This window comes from Indicator indicator, chromosome 19, assembly GCF_027791375.1.
Source record: "Indicator indicator isolate 239-I01 chromosome 19, UM_Iind_1.1, whole genome shotgun sequence".
NCBI classification, from domain to species: Eukaryota; Metazoa; Chordata; class Aves; order Piciformes; family Indicatoridae; genus Indicator; species Indicator indicator.
The window spans coordinates 9,766,529-9,783,383 of NC_072028.1; the positions used below are offsets into that span (position 1 = coordinate 9,766,529).

The window sequence follows — 16,855 nt, forward strand, 5'->3', positions numbered from 1 at the left end:
TTCAACCACCTCCCTGGGCAGACTGTTCCAGGGTTTGAGAACCCTTTCAGTGAGGAAGTTTCTTCTAATGTTCAACCTAACCTCCCTTGGAGCAACTTGAGACCATTTCCTCTTGTCTATGGTTTGTTCCCTGGGAGAAGAGACCAACCCCCACCTGGCTCCAACCTCATTTCAGGGAGTTGTAGGGAACCACAAGGTCTCCCCTCAGCCTCCTTTTCTGCAGGCTGAACAACCCTAGCTCCCTCAGCTTTTCCTCACAAGACTTGTGCTCTAGACCCTTCCTCAGCTTCATTGCCCTTCTTTGTGCCTGCACCTTCTCAGGACCTCAGTGGCAATGGCTTTCTCACCCAGGAAACAATCCTCCACTGGTTAAGCCTTAGGATGTTTGGATTTCCTGTCTAGCTCTGTGCTGCCTAAGTAGAAGCATAGAGTAAGGAAATGGTTTACCAGAGCAGTGTAAACTGGAACCTGGGAGCTAGATACTGATAGAATGATTTCATTTCCTTCAGTGCTGGTCCTGCTGAGGTAGGATGGCACCTCAGGTACCCTCTGCTGAGTGTCCTGACATTACTGAGCGCTGAAAATGATTTAATCCTTGATGTTAAACTGGGCTTTAGGGGCATGAAGGCTGCCTGAGGAAGGGTCTCAGTCTCTGTTCCATCCAGGCAGGGCCTTGCACGCTGGGGATGCAGCAAGCTGAAGCACAACCATTAATAATAGAGTGGGTATTATTCAAATGAAGGCTGCCACTTTCCCCTCTGTGGGAGCAAACCCCTGGGTGATATCTGCATGTACTTATCTGCTCCTATAATTGCTTTCTGCAGAATCACTTCAAATCAAGCTCTGCTGGCAGGATGCTGGGCTCCCTGCTCATCCCCCAAGCCAGACAGCCCCTGCAGTGCCTCTTCCGAGACTTGCACCGTTGCAGATGGGGGTTGTGTAGGCAGAAGAATCCCCACAGGGGTCTGCAAACCACTTGGGTGACCTCCAGCAGTGACATCAGCCCTGTCTTCACTAGAGCTTTGGCTTTTGGTGATAAAGTTGCCATCGTTGACCGAAACGGTGAGCACACCTACAGAGACCTTCTCACCCAGAGCCTGCGCTTGGCCCAGGAGATCTGTAGAGCTCTGGAATGCTCCAGCAGGGACTTGAAGGAAGAGAGGATCTCATTTTTATGTCCCAATGATGCCTCCTATGTGGTGGCCCAGTGGGCTTCCTGGATGAGTGGGGGCATAGCAGTGCCCCTGTACAGGAAGCATCCGGTGCAGGAGCTGGAGTACGTGATTCAGGACTCGCAGAGCGCGCTGGTCATCGCAGCACAGCAGTTTGTTGAGAAGATAGCCCCCAGCGCTGAGAAACTGGGAGTCCCTCTTCTGCCCCTTCTGAAGTCTCACAAGGATGGATCCACAAGTCACCCAGCAGTAGAGGAGGGTCCCTTGACAGCCTGCTCCTCATGGAAAGGCAGAGGAGCCATGATAATCTACACTAGCGGGACGACGGGAAGGCCCAAAGGAGTCCTCAGCACCCACGAGAACGTGCAGGCTGTGGTGAGTGCTGCATTCACCCCATCCCAGCATGGTGGGGCTTGGAAGGGACCTCTGGAGATCATCTGGTCCAGGCCCCCTGCTAAAGCATGGTCACCCACAGCAGCTTGCCCAGAATCACAATGTCCAGATAGGCTTGGGATGTCTTCAGAAAAGGAGACTCCACAACCTCTCTGGGCAGCCTGCTCCAGGGCTACAGTACCCTCACAGCAAAGTTTCTCCTTAAGTTCAAATGAACCTCTTGGGTTCCAGTTTATGCCTGCTGCTCTTTGCCTTTTTGCTGGGCTTCACTGGCAAGATTCTGGCCCCATTCTCTTGCCCCCAGCCCTTTAGCTCTTGCTGAGCATTGAGCAGATCCCCTCTCAGGCTGCTCTTCTGCAAGCTAAACAGTCCCAGGTCCCCCATCTTTTCCTCCTCACAGAGATACTGCAGGCCCCTCAGCATCTTTGTAACCTCTGCTGGATTTTCTCCAGTAGTTCCTTGTCTCTTGAACTGCCCTCTGAAAGCCTTCCCTCTGCAAAGCTTGTGCCAAGCTACACAAACATTGGCCTTCAGAGGTGTTTTGAGGTTGAAGATCTTCCAGCTCAACACAGCCCAATCACAGAGCTGTGGGGCTGTATCTCCAAAGTCCTCAACGCTTTTAAGGTGAACACACAAAAGAGTGGTTAAGGCTCTAAACCTTCTCCTTTTGCCTCCTTGCCATGCTGTAGCTGCATCTAGAGGCAGGTGGACTCTTCTGTCTGCTGGCCTGGAAAGCAGAAGGGATGAGACCTGTCGTAAAAAGGCTCTTTTTAGCACAGTTTGATTTTTCTTCACTGTGACTGGGAGAGAATCTTTACCCCTCATTGGAATGTAGCTTAGCCCTGCCCAGTCCAGTGTGAAGCCTGTGCATTATTCAGCTAAATATCCCCAAGGCAAAAAAATCCATTAGCTCTCTGAGCCCAAAGGAATGAAAACTTTGGATGAGCCTGCTGACTGCCTCACCAGTTGGTTATCTCTGTCTGCAGCTGAGAGACTCATGCCATTAGGGAAAAAAGAGCAGGGAATATATTGTGTCTTATGGATGCTTCCAAGAGCTTCTTGGGTGCTCAGATCCTGCAGTGTCAAAGCCTTGATGGATCGAGCCAGGGCCTGGCTATATTGGGCAAAGAATCTGCTCCCTCACAAATATGCTGATCATCTGGGAGGTGGCCTGAGCAGTCACCAGCTTCTGTGCTGTCCTGCAGAAAGCCTAAAACCTGCTCCCTGCCCTGTGGAGGAAGAGGGTTGGGAATGACATGATTAAATTCCACTGTTCAAGTGCTGCTTTTATTTTTAGATGGCTGGAAATAAGCTTTCCCCTTGCTAAAGCTGGGCTCCAAGGGGCATTGTTCCACCAGAAGCTAGAGGTCTAACACTTTAGATAATTATCCCTTCAGAGCAGAGTGGTTTAGAAGCTTGATGGACTAATTTTTTTTTTTACTGATCTATTTTTTTTTGTAACTAACACAAACCTACGTTCTGCTTCTCAAACAGTTTTCTGCTCCTACTGACTGTCCCTTACAGGTGCTAAAAGCCCAATGTCATCAATGTCCAAATTATGTCAGCAGAGTTCTGGGAAAATTAGGGTTTTCAGTGCTCTTTCTGCCAACTCTGCCTGTGCAGCAGCAGGTTAATAATTGTGTAGGTCCTGCTTAAAATCATTGTTGATTATTTCCCTGTAATGAGGAAGGACTTTGATCTGTATGAAGACTCATACTAACAAGATACTGAAATGCTCCTCTGGTCTTTTACTGCTGTGGTGGGAATTTTGCTGGTGCTGACCCTAAAGGAAAGGTTTTTGTGCTCAAGCCTCATTTCAGGAGCTCCAGAATTTCTGCTGCCAGCTGTGCCCAGGGGATGTGGGGCTTGAGTCCCTTGAGCTTTTCATGCCGGGAAAGTCTCTCCTCCTGCCCTAACGCTGGCTTGTGTGTTTTCTTCTACAGACCACAGGGCTGGTTGAAAAATGGGAGTGGAAGAAGGAGGATGTTATTCTGCACGTGCTGCCTTTACACCACGTCCATGGGGTGGTCAATAAGCTCCTCTGTCCTCTCTGGGTGGGAGCAACATGCATCATGTTCCCCGAATTTGATGCACAGATGGTAAGCCTGGGGTGGAGATTGTGTGGTGGCTTTGAAATTCAGCATCCAGACCCCCTGTGTTGTCATTAGAACAGTCTGGAAAAGAAGTTCTGGAAGGATTTCAGGCTCTTCAGCCACTGGCTGCATGAGGTTCACAAAGTATCTGTTAAAATCTGGGGGAAATGGGTTAGAGTCTAGGCCCTAACCTGAAATGAGGCTACAGCTTGTTTAAGCATGATGCACATAAGCATAATGCTACACTGCCCCTCCTTATGATGTTGAATAAGGAGCTGCCTGGAGCTGAGACCTTCTACCTGCCCTCTAAGAGCAGCTGCACCCACAGTGAGAGTTGGTAACGTTCTGGTACCAAGAAAGATGGAAATAGAATCATGGAATCACAGAAATGGTTCCATGTTTGTTTTGCATGTTAGCAATATGCTGCTTGAATCATACAGAATCCCAGCATGGTGGGGGTTAGAAGGGACCTCTGGAGCTCATCTAGTCCAAGCCCACTGCTAAAGCAGGCCCATGCTTTGTAAACAGGCTGCTCTCCCTGCTCATGCTTATTCACATGCTGAGGGGCCTTGTCACACTGAAAGTACACAGCTGTGGAATGCACCCAGGATCCTTTGTGGTGCTTTGTGATCCTTTGTGGTGCTTTGTGATCCTTTGTGGTCAGGTGAGAGTGAGCCCAGGCTCTGGTCTGGGTGACTCATGTGACCCTTCACTGCTTATTTCTGCTTCTGGGAGCAGCCACACAGCAATGCACGTGGCTGTCCTTGTGTGGAAATGGCCCTGACACCTGGACACCTTCTTGCTGCCCAAGCACTGATCTTTTTGGGGCAGGAACAGCCCCAGAATCCTGGAGGGGCAGCTCTGCATTTGCATTTCCAGAGAGGCAAGGAGCTACTGGAGAGAATCTGGTGGAGGCTACAGAAATGCTGAGGGGCCTGGAGCATCTCTGTGAAGAGGAAAGGCTGAGAGACCTGAAGCTGTTTAGCCTAGAGAAGAGCAGCCTGAGAGGAGATCTGCTCAATGCTCAGCAGGAGCTAAAGGGCTGGGGGCAACAGAACAGGGCCAGACTTTTGTGGTTGCATAGTGACAAGACAAGGGGCAATGGGCACAAACTGGAACCTAGGAAGTTTCATCTAAATGGGAGGAGAAACTTTGCTGTGAGGGTGCTGGAGCCCTGGAGCAGGCTGTCCAGGGGGGTTGGAGAGTTTCCTTCTCTGGAGAGATTCCAAAGCCACCTGGACATTGTGATCCTGGGCAAGCTGCTGTAGGTGACCCTGCTTTAGTGGAGGGGTTGGACTAGTTGATCTCCAGAGGTCCTTTCCAATCCCCACCATGCTGGGATTGTGGGATTTCCAGAGTAAATAGGTAGGGTGCTGTGGAGGAAGGCAGGAACATCCCCTGGCAGCTGTAGCCAGTCCTCTCTCCTTGACGATCACTGCCAACTTGTCTTCCCCTGTCTTTAGGGTGTCTCTCCAAAAGCTCAGGTTGCAGCAGGGATGTGTGCCTCACCAGAGCCAAGGCTCCCCAGGCCTGGCTGGTGGTGCTGGAGTTGTGGTAGGAGCCTGGAAGCAAAGTCAAGCCCTCTGGAGGGCGCGTTTCTCCACGTCCTGTGCCACCGGTGATTGATTGTCCCTCATCCCCTTGTGTTTTTTCTCTGCTCTCTCGACATCTGCAAATCAATGAGCTGACGTTGAAGGATGGGTTCAGGTGCAGGGGGAGCAGGACACCCTGCCTGCCTGCCCTGATCAAAGCTCTCCCCCCAGACCTGACAACTCAAGGGCAAGCGAGGACACCGCTGGAGGCATCCTCTTGACCTGGAGCTTGAACTTGGTGCAGGGAGGTCGGTGTGACAAGTGTGCCTGCCACAGCCAGTGCTGTGCCAAGGGCTCTGGGGTGCATTCAGCCTCTGAGAGATGACATTTGCTTTTTCTATATTTTTTTTTTTTATTCTCTTTTATTTTTTTTTTCTGAGGGCCTCCCCTGGGAGCTGGAAGTGGTTTGATCGACACTACAAAGCAAAGCACACGAGGGTAAATCAGGCTTTCTTGTGGAGTTTAATGCAAGCTGCCTTTCAGTTCCACTCTATTTTCACCAGCTGTTTACAAAATGCCCTTTGCTACTGAAATCAGCTTTCAGCAAAGCAGCCCAGTTGCAGTGCCAGAGCCGGAGTTTTGCATGGGGTTTTATTTTTCTGTTGGTTTAGTCGTGTTTTTTTTTTTTTTTTTTTTTTTTTTCCCTTCACTGCACCTTGAGAAAGCAGCCCAATTACAGTGTGATATAAAGAGACTCGAATGGCAGCGAAAACACTTGACAGGCTGATCAAAACAAGGCTAGGAACTTACTCTCAACCTGCTGCAGACATATTTAGCCTTGAGTGATACTGGCAAGGGTTCAAGAGAAACCGCAGCAGCATGCCCGATGTGTGTTTGGTTTCTAATCACTAACACTTCATTATACAAAATAAATACTTTATTATTACAGTGTTTATTAAATTACATAATTTGTGGTGTGCCTTATAGCCCTGGATGCAGATGCCAGTCTGGTTTTGATGGTGGTAATCTCCTTTTTTATTTTCTTTTTTTCCTTCATTCTTCCCCCTTAGTTAGAAGACATTTCAAGCCCCAGACCAAGGCTTGCTTGTTGTTCCCTGCAGGGCAGTGTTAGGAGGTGGCATCTTTCTGTCAGTTTTTGGTAGCTGTCCAAGGAAAGGTTAGAAATCAAGACTGAGAGTCACACCAGTGCCCTGACCAACATCCACCCTCTCACTAAAACAGCAGCTGATGGCTGTGGCTCTGTGCAAGCTCATGCCAAGGCCACAAGGGCTCATTAAAGTGTATTGAGATGCCTCAAGCGTGAAAGTTGCTGCATAAAATCAGATTCTTCTTATTAAATGAGGACATCCATTACTTTGCACCAGCTCCTGTACATGTTATAATTCACTTTATAGCACCATCTGTTAAGACTGTCTTGCTTAAGCTTTTTGCAGCATCTTTTTATTGTAAGTTATTAAAAAATATAGCTGTGCCTATTAATCATGTATTAATAAAGGGTTTATAAATGGACCCTTAATTTGCAGCATTACAGGCCACTTGTACGTGATGTGCTAAGCCCTCTGGTGCGTGTACTCTGCAGGGTGCAGCGTGTCTGGAGATGGTGGAAGTGCAGCTCAGTGCTCCTGTCTGCTCTTCTGCTGCTCTGGAATGTCAGTGCTGGATGTGATGGAAGATGTTCCTGCACTGCTAGGAGCTTGGAGCAGGCAGGAGAACAGCAGTGAGCCTGAAAGTGTGTTCTTCCCAGCAGCTGTGTGGGCCAAGGGTGGCTCTGATGTTTTGTTTTGGTTTTTGTTCAAGGCTGAGAACAGGGAGAGCAGAATCCTCCTGTGGAGCAAGAGCAAGCTGCATCCTAAACAGCACTGTGTGGTCCTCCCCTTGTATCTTGCTTCCAAGCTGAGTTTCTCCAGCTGCACTGTTCCTGGCTGTAGGCAGCCAGTGTTTCTCAGCAGCTTCTGACCCTGGGTGAAATACTTGCCCTTTTTTTTTTTTTCCCTTTATGCAGGAGGAGAAATTTTAAAAGTGCTGGATTTGTACAGTTTTTGTCCACATTGGTGGCCAGAGGAGAAGAGATTAGTGTCTCTGTTTAAGGGAGGAGTGCAAGGTGAGCCTTCTTACTGAGCATCAGACAGAGCCCAGCACCAAGTGCTGTTTGAAAGCTACTGTGAGCCTGAGGGTTTGCATCAAGCAGGCACCAGAGCTTCCATTCCCCAGTGGCTCCCTCATATTCCATCTCCCTCCCCTGCATCGATTCAGTGATGGCTTCTGAGGCTGAGCACAGCCTCTGACTGTTGCTCAATGGAAATGTCACTAAGCCTGGAGAGGCAGACCCAGGGGAAGCCAGGTGTCCACCATGGCAGTGCTTTAGATGTGACAGCCACATGTCAGTGTGCCCATCCCACACTGGGGCCTGGCTGCTCGGGGCATCCTGCAGACAGGAGCCTTTGGGAGCATGTCTTGAGGTCAGTGTCTGCTTTGCAGGATCCTCTGCTGAGGCTCTGGGATGAGGTGGATCCATTTTGAGTTTGAACAACAGGAGCAGCTTGTCTTTGCCAGGGACCACCTCTGATCTTGCCTTGAGGGAAAGATGTTCTAAGAGCAAAAGGCTCCCTGTCAGCTCTTCACACTGATAAATGTGAGAGCAGATCCCAGGAGGTCTTTCAGTCTTGAAGGGAAATTATTCAGAAACATGAAGGGAAAGCCTTGCTCTGAGTGATGGGAGAAGCTTCCAGAGATCTCAACTTGGGGTGACCTACTTGTGGCGTTGTGCTGCCCGCTCGGCTTTGCTGGCAGGTTTTGAGCTGGGGTGTGCTGCCTGCAGAATGACAACACTGTCTGTGCCCTGCCACCCCTTCCAGGATAAATATGCTGAGATGCAGATTTCTTGCCCTAAAGTTCCAAGAGGAGCTGTTGTTTTGGTGCCAGCTTTACTGCCTGTCTGACTTAAGGTGCCTCCAAGGATCAAGCCCTCTAAAATCATCTCTGCTCTTACAATGTCACGCACAAAGACATCCAAATTGTTAATTTTATTTGGACCATTCCTAGGGAAAGGGGAATGAGGAGTGCTCAAAGCTAGTGTGTGTGATTTGGGACTCATTCCCCTGACGTGCTCTGAGCCTGCTGTCACCCATGGCAGCTTTTTCCTTGTCGTGCCATAGACCTGAAGCTCGTCAAGATTTTTGCTTGTGAGGTGTTGCTCAGGGGTGGCTGCAGCATCGTTGTGTGGTTGTTCCCCTGACTTCCTCCTGAAGCCCAGCAGCCTGAGCTGTGTCCCTGAGCAGTTTGTTTGTCCTTGTTATCAGTGCAAACCAGGCTGGGTGCTGATGTTTTATACCTTTGCTGGGCTGTGCAGGGAGATCCAGGGCTGAGCAGCCACCGTTGCCTCCGGGAAGGAGAAGTGTGCACCACAGCAAACCTCTCCCTTGGATCTGTCACTTCTGTGAACATCACTCTGGGCAGCTCTTTTAGTGTATCTTTAAAAGAGGAGCAAATCCAAGCAGAGGAGTCTGATCTCCAATAACCAAGCACAGCTAAGTCTCTGCTCATAACGTGCTGGGGGTTGCATCTCCCATCTAGTTTCAGCTGGAGCAAGGCAATTGTCTTTTCATCCTTTAATGGGAGGCTTCAGGGGGGTAATTTTATTGCAGACTCAAAGAGAAGTCGGTGGAGGGAGGAGTAGGTCACTAGTGAGTGGATTATGTTTGATCACTTCACACAGACCTGGCTTTAAAAAGTTGGAGTTTTTCTTCCCCTCTCTCCAGATCTGCCGTCTGTCCTCAGCATCTGTTAGGCAGTAATGGCTTTTGATGTGTGTGGGGAGAGAGAAAAAAATGGAACCAGAGCCTGTCATATTTACTTATATTGCCAGGTCCCAGGGAAAGCACTTGCTCCTTTCAGTATGCCTGCAGCATAGGAAGGGTTTAAAAGCTTCAGCCTGGAATGCAGCAGGGCCATCAAACTGTGCTGATGAATAAATGATTAAAACCAGAGTCGTGCGGAGCGCAAACAGTTTGGGGTTATAGCAAACATGAGATGAAGCCACCAAGGGCTCAATTTCCCTTTGAAGAGGAGAATGTTTCTCTCTGTGCATGCTGCTCAGGAACCACAGCTCGGTCCTTAGGAAAGAGCAGAGCTGCTCTGGATGCTCTTCCATCTTCATAGAACCATAGAATGGTTTGGATTGGAAAGGACCTCTAAAGGTCATCGAGTCCAACCTCCTCTGCATTAAGCAGGGACAGCCTCAATTAGATCAGGTTGCCCAGACCCCTGTTAAACCTCACCTTCAATATCTCTAGAGATGGGGCTCCAACCACCTCCCTGGGCAACTCATTCCAGTTTTGCACCACACTCATGCTAAAGAACTTGTTCCTAACATCCAGTCTAAATCTGTGCTTTTCTAGTTTGAAGCCATTGCCTCTCATCCTATCACTGCAGGCCTTTGTGAACAGTCTCTCTCCAGCCTTCTTGTAGGCCCCATTCAGGTGCTGGAAGGTCACTATTAAGTGTCCCCAAAGCCTTCTCTTCTCCAGGCTGAACAACCCTGGCTCCCTCAGGCTGTTCTTGTAGCAGAGGTGTTCCAATCCCCTGATCATTTTTGTGGTCCTTGTCTGGACCCACTCTCCATGCCCTTACTCTATCATAGAATCATAGAATCAAAAAGGTTGGAAGAGACCTCAAGGATCATCGAGTCCAACCTGTCACCCTAAACCTCATGACTATCTAAACCATGGCACCAAGTGCCATGTCCACAGGTTTCTTGAACACCTCCAGGGATGGTGAGTCCACCACCTCCTTGGGCCCTATGGAGGGCTCCAGAGCTGCCCACAGTACTCCAGGTGAGGTCTTACCAGACCAAAGTATCAGAATCACCTCTCTTGATCTGTTGCCTCTTGGAGGATCTTGGGTCATGCCCATCTGCCCTCATGTGGGAGTAAACCCATGTTGGACATGGGTACATGGTCCTGCCAGCCCTTCAGTGCTTCTGCAGAACCATGGAATCATTTGGGTTGGAAGAGGCCTTTAAGGTCATTGAGTCCTGTTAACTGTTAACCCAGCACAGTGAGGTCACCACTAAACCATGTCACTCAGCACCACATCTCCACAGCTTGGAAACCCCTCCAGGGATGGGGATTCCTCCACTGTGGTGAGCAGCTTGGTCCAGGCACTGACGACACTTTTGAGAAGGAAATTTTTCCTCATGTCCAACCTAAACCTCTCCTGGTGCAACTTGAGGCTGTTTTCTCTTGTCCTGCCACTTGTTCCTTGGGAGAAGAGACCAACCCCCAGCTGGCTCAAACCTCCTTTCAGGGATTTGTAGAGCCAGGTCTCCCCTCAGCCTCATTTTCTGCAGGCTGGACAACCCCAGTTCCCTCAGCTGCTCCTCACAGGACTTATTCTCCAGACCCTTCACCAGCTTTGCCCTTCTCTGGACCCACTGCAGCACCTCAATGTCTTTCTTGGAGTGAGGGGCCCAAAACTGAACCCAGGATTCGTTGTGTGGCCTTCAGCAGTGCTGAATACAGAGGGACAATCCCTGCCCTGATCCTGCTGGCCACACTCGCTTCTTCTAACTACCTTCTTTCCAGGAGCTGTAGAGAGCTCCAAGAGCTTTCTGTCCAGGGCTTTAGGCACAAAGCCTTCCCAAAGGAGGAGGTGGGCTGGCTGAAGCCACCTTGTGTTGCTCTCTGAGACGCTCCAGAATTCTCAGGCATCCTTTTTCCTGGCTGGCAGCGCTACCTGCGTGGCAGCGATCGATGCAGAACACAAACAGTGCAGGGGGGAAGTAAAGAGCTGATTTAAGGTTTCATTAAGGGTCTTTTACCTTTTGAGGAGGTTTAAAGACAATCCAATAACAACTGAAAATGATCCAATAATTTAATGGAGGAGAGGAGCTGTGGTAGCTGTCAATAGGGGCAGCAGCATGGAGCTGTCTGTTATCCAGTTGTACTCTGGTAGGAAAATCCATGCTGAGGTTTCTATCCTTTTCAGCTTTTAGGCTTTTTCACCTGCAGATCTTCTGGCTGTTTTTTTGTGGAGTTGTAGTTCAGGAAGATGCCCAAAGTGTTGGTGGATTTGGTGGTTTCTCTCTAGTTTATGGCATTTCACATCTCCTTCTGAGGGTGAGGGCTCTGTAATAGAAAAGAAGTTACTGCCTTTTCTCCCCTCTGCTTGCACCTCTTCCTTCAGGTGATCTTAGCAGATCCTGAGGCTGGTTGGGAAGGTTGCTGGGTGGAAGGGCCATCTCCTGGTGCTGCTTGTGTATTCCTCCATCCTCATTCACCATCTCTATGTGCTGGAAGAAATAACGTGAGAAAAATCTTACAGCTGTTGTTTTGTACCCACTGGTGTCATTTTCTCCTGTTTTTTTCTTACTGACTGATGGCAAAATCCCACTGCCCAGTCCATGGAATTGCCCAGATATGCCTTTGTGCAGCGGGAGGGGGGAGAAAATTGGGAATGTGGGGCTCCTGGGACAGGTCTCCCACTTTGCTGGCTCAGGCAGCGCTGTCCTGTAAGCCTGCCCTGAGCTTTCTCTGCTGTTACTGCTGATGAGAAGCTGTTCCTTTTCTTTGCAGAATCCCAGCATGGTGGGCATTGGAAGGGTCCTCTGGAGATCATCTAGTCCAAACCAGCAGGCTGGCCAGGATCACAATGTCTGGGCAGGTTTGGAATCTCCAGAGAAGGAGACTCCACAGCATCTCTGGGCAGCCTGCTCCAGGGCTATAAGCACCCTCACAGCAAGAGTTTCTGCTCCTGTTCAGATGAAACCTCCTGGGTTCCAGTTTGTGCCTGGTGCTCCTTGTCCTGTCACTGGGCACCACTGGGCCCCATCCTCTTGCCCCTCACCCTCTAGCTCTTGCTGAGCATTGAGCAGATCCCCTCTCAGGCTGCTCTTCTGCAGGCTAAACAGCCCCAGCTGTTTTCCTCCTCACAGAGATGCTCCAGGCCCCTCAGAGTCTTTGTAGCCTCCACTGGACTCTCTCCAGTAGTTCTCTGTCTCTCTTGAGCTGGGGAGCCCAGAACTGGACCACTACTCCAGATGTGGCCTTACTGCAGCAGAGTAGAGGGGGAGGAGACCCTCCCTCCACCTACTGGCTGCATTCTTCTTCATGCACCACAGGAGACAATTGCCCTTTCTTGGCCTTGAGGGCACATTGCTGCCTCATGGGCAATTTTTTTGTCCCCCAGCACTCCCAGTTCCTTCTCTGCAGAGCTGCTTTCCAGCAGGTCACTCCTTCACCTATACTGGTGCAGGGTTTTTTCCTCTCCAGGTGCAGGACCTTCCACTTGCTTATGTTGAACTTCATATGGTTGCCCTCTGCCCAGCTCTCCAGCCTGTCCAGGTCTCACTGAATGACAGCACAGCCTGACAGGGTGTCAGCCACTCTTCCCAGTTTGCTATAATCAGCAAACTGGCTGAGAGTCCAATCCAGGTTATCAATGAAGTTGAACAAGGCTGGAGCCAGTACTCTTGTTTCTTTCCTGCAATTAGAGACTTTGTTTTCCTAGTCCTTCTTTATCTTAAAGGGAAGAACCTTTGTCCGTCTCCTGAACATAATCCATCACAAAACTGCTGCTTCCCTTGTGTGCAACGAGTGTTTGGTGCAAAGTCCAGCAGTGCCATGTTTGCCTCCAGGATCCATGGCTTTTTCAAAGCCTTTGGAGCTCTGAGGTGTCAGGTGAGCAGAAGAAAATGAAATGATGTGCTGCCAATACCCTGTCCTCAGGTTCTTGACATGGTGACGGTGACACGGGGATAACAGAGGGGGAGACTGATTGTGCTGCTCTCAGCCTGCTGGTGTCAGAGGATGAGGTGCTGGGAGGGCAAAGCTGGCCTCTTGCCTTGAGCCTGTCCAGGCCCTGGGATTGATTGATTAGTCCCAGGTAACAAGACGTTCCCAGATCCTTCCCTCAAAGCGTGAAGTTTGAGTTATCAAACAGAAATAGCTGTTCCAGATGGCTGGGCAGCAACACGCCCTCCAGACAGCTTTGGGGCTGCCAGCTTTGCACCATGGCTCGGTGCTTAGTGCCCTTAAAACACAAGAGAAGGATCCAGATTTGGCTGAGAAGGGGCAGAGCAGGTGGAGATGTTTGGCTGTCAGCAGATCGCCCGGCAGCTGGTGGCACAAATCCAAAGGCACTGCTTGTCTTCAGGAAGGGGCTGTTGCTGGGGCGGGTTGGACTGACACAAAAAGCAGCTCCTGTGGCTGGAGCAGCTCTAGGGAGGATTTTATCTGGGGCAGGAGTTGAGCAGGGGAGTGAGGACAGAGGACTCTGGGGTGCAAAGAGATCTGCTGTGGTTTGGAGTGATAGGTTTGTTTTGTTCTCAGGCCCAAGTTTGTGTGAAAATAACTCTGCTGTGTGGCCAGGCTGGAAGTCTGCCTGCAATCCCCACAGCTGCTCTGGCCTTGGGAAGGCAAAAAAAAATAATCACACAGCAAGGATTGAGCAGCTCCAAGCATCTGTCTCCCTTCAATCCTTTTGGCACAGTCCTGATCCCTGCTTGCCATTCCATGTCTCAGCCTGTCCAAGGGAATGGCTCTTGAGAGCTAAGGAGAGCAGGTCTGTGGATTTGGAGAGGTCCTTCTCCATCCTACTGCCTCAAAGGGGAGAGATATTGAAGAGAGAAAGGTCTTGGGGAAGGAGGGTGGGAGGAGAATGGTAGCTGTTAGATCCTTCTAAATGCCATTGTGCCTGCTCTGACATGTTTTAGAGGATGATGTTGGTAGTGAGGTGGTGGTTGGTCACTTCTCCCAAGAAGCAAGTGACAGGATGAGAGGACGTGGCCTTGAAGTTGCACCGGGGAGGTTTATGTTGGACATGAGGAAAAATTTCTTCTCCTTGAGGGTTGCAAAGGCCTGGCCTGGGTTGCCAAGGCCTGCTCCAGGTTGCCTGAGGCAGTGGTGGAGTCCCCATCACTGGAGGCGTTTCCAAGCTGTGGAGATGTGGTGCTGAGGGACATGGTTTAGTGGTGTCCTGGCAGTGCTGAGTAAATGGTTGGGTTGGATAATCTTCAAGGTCTCTTCCAGCCAAAATGATTTGGTGGTTCTATGATGCAATTCTATGCTGTGGGAGGGATCTCTGCACAGGAGCATGGTGTCCTCTGCACCTGCCACCCATCAGTCCAGGCAAATTGTGTTCCTCTTCTGCTTTTCCTGATGCTGAGGAGATCTTGCAGGCCTCATGTCCCAGCTCACAAGGTGCCCAGAGAGCTTCCACCGTGTCCATCTGCCTCACCCCATTGAGGACCATCGCCAGGCTGGGAGGGCAGCATGGAGTCCCTTCTGTTGGGTGGGATGGTGTCTTTGTTGGACATGTCCTTCTCTATTAAGAACAATAACAGGGTGGTGGTGGTGATATTTTTTCTTTAGGAGCTGATTGTTCTGAAGCAGTGGAGTGAGAGATGCTGGGGGGAGGGAGGTGACACCGGCGCAGCGAAGTAGAAAGTAATGAAATAGAGCCCGAGCGAGCAGGACGGAGGGGACGGGGGCAGAGTGACAGCATGAAGGAGATTCACTTGTTCACCTTCAATCAATCCCTGCCTTCCCTGGCTGCCCTGTGTGCAGCTGAGCGTGTGCAGGCAGGGAGGGGAGAGGCAGCGCTCCTTGTCAGGAGCTGTTAGCAAATACATTTGTCAACAGCGGGGCAGGGACTGGAGCGAAGGCAGCGAGGTGGCCGTCACCGTGCCCTGTGGTGATTTATTGATGGCTTTGGATCAGTCCTGTCTTGGGAAGAGCTTTACCAAGCAGGAAGAGTGGTGAGGTGTGGAAGGAGTGGGCTCGGTTGCAGTGCTGAGTCTGCCCCTGTACTTGGTACTGGTGAGGCCATGCCTTGAGTGCTGGGCTCAGTTTTGGGGCCCTCACGCCAAGAAGGACATTGAGGTGATGGAGTGTGTCCAGGAAAGGGCAATGAAGTTGGTGAAGGGTCTGGAGAGTAGGGCTTCTGAGGAGCAGCTGAGGGAACTGAGGTTGTTGAGTCTGGATAAATGGAGGCTGAGGGGAGACATTCTGGCTTTCCACAGCTCCCTGAAAGGTGGTTGGAGGCAGATGGGGGTCAGTCTCTTCTCCCAAGTAACTAGTGATAGGACAAGAGGAAATGGCCTCAAGTTGCTCCAGGGGAGGTTTTTAGGTTGGATATTAGAAAAGAAAATTTACTGAGAGAGTGGTCAAGTATTGGACCAGGCTGGCTGGGAGGTGGCGGAGTCACTGTCCCTGGAGGTGTTCATTAAATGTGTAGACATAGCACTTCTCCCCTCAGCCTCCTTTATTCCAGGCTGAACAGCCCCAGCTCCCTCATCTGCACTGTGCAAGACTTGTGCCCTAGACCCTTCACCAGCTTCACTGCCCTTCTCTGGACCCACTCCAGCACCTCAATGTCAATTTTGGAGTGAGAGGCTCAAAAGATCCCTTCATTCTCCACCTGAAGTTGTACTTTTATCTGTATGTCCTTTTCTTCCCTAGGTTTGGAAGAGGCTCCTACGCTCTGAAGCTCCCCGTATCAGTGTCTTCATGGCAGTGCCCACCATCTATGCCAAGCTGATAGAGTATTATGACAAGAATTTCTCTCAACCTCAAGTCCAGGCTTTTGTGCATGCCTTTTGCCAGGAGAATATCAGGTAGGTGACCAAAGTCCCTCTGAGCAGGGGCTGCTGGGGGCTGGCTGTCCCCATAGTGGATCTGCTGAGGTTTCCTTTTCAGCATCACCTCTTTGCAGAGCTGGTTGTTGTGCTTTAGTGTCTCTTTGACAAGAATCAAGGTGACATTTTGTTAATTAAGAGCCACCCTTGCATGGTAAAGCCAGAAGGGGTCTGTGTGCTCATTGTACCTCACCCTGCATAACACAGGACTGAGGGCTTTGTCCTACAATCCTGTGCAGCAGGATCTTTTTTAGAGGGTTGTCCCATCTTAGCTTAAAACCTGTTATCAGAGAGTCTTCTACGTGTAAGGAACATCTTTGGTAGCAGTTAAAATGTTTTTTGGGCTTTTGGCTTAAGGCTTTATGTAGGAGTAGGCTTTTTGTAACCCTGGGTTAGACTGTGTGGAACAAAAGTGATCTTGGAGACTTTCTTACATGGGGTTTCCCTGTGCAGGTTAATGGTGTCAGGCTCTGCAGCTCTGCCTGTGCCTGTCCTTGAGAAGTGGAAGAGCATCACTGGGCACACTTTGCTGGAGAGGTATGGGATGACTGAGATTGGAATGGCGCTTTCTAACCCTTTGCATGGAGTCCGTGTCCCAGGTAGGAGTCTCCAGAGGATGTACACTGTGTGGAGGCAATTGGCTGTGAAGCGTTGATCTGCTGAAGGGTAGGAAGCTCTACAGAGGGATCTGGCCAGGCTGGATTGATGGCTAAGGCCAGTGAGCTCAACTTTAACAAGACCAAGTGCTGGGTCCTGCACTCGGATCACAACAATCCCATGAATGCTCCAGGCTTGGGGCAGGGTGGCTGGAATCTGCCCAGTGAAAAGGACCTGGGGGTGCTGGTTGACAGATGACCCAGCGTGTGCCCAGGGGGGCCAACAGCATCCTGGCTTGGATCAGACTTAGTGTGGCCAGCAGGACCAGAGCAGGGATTGTCTCTCTGTACTCAGCAGTGGTGAGGCCACACCTCGAATACTGGGTTGAGTTTTGGGCCTCTTACTCTAAGAAGG

The 16,855-nt window shown here is 50.3% G+C and overlaps 1 protein-coding gene across 1 annotated transcript in view; it reads left to right on the forward strand.

Moving 5' to 3' along the window:
- The first annotated feature begins 854 nt into the window (after nt 1–854).
- ACSF3 (acyl-CoA synthetase family member 3) overlaps nt 855–16,855 on the forward strand; it is a 67,151-nt gene continuing 51,150 nt past the window's right edge. Inside the window, exons 1-4 of the mRNA XM_054389757.1 lie at nt 855–1,547; nt 3,509–3,664; nt 15,669–15,823; nt 16,298–16,443. Coding sequence (XP_054245732.1) covers nt 855–1,547; nt 3,509–3,664; nt 15,669–15,823; nt 16,298–16,443 — 1,150 coding nt within the window. The remainder of the gene's footprint in view (nt 1,548–3,508; nt 3,665–15,668; nt 15,824–16,297; nt 16,444–16,855) is intronic.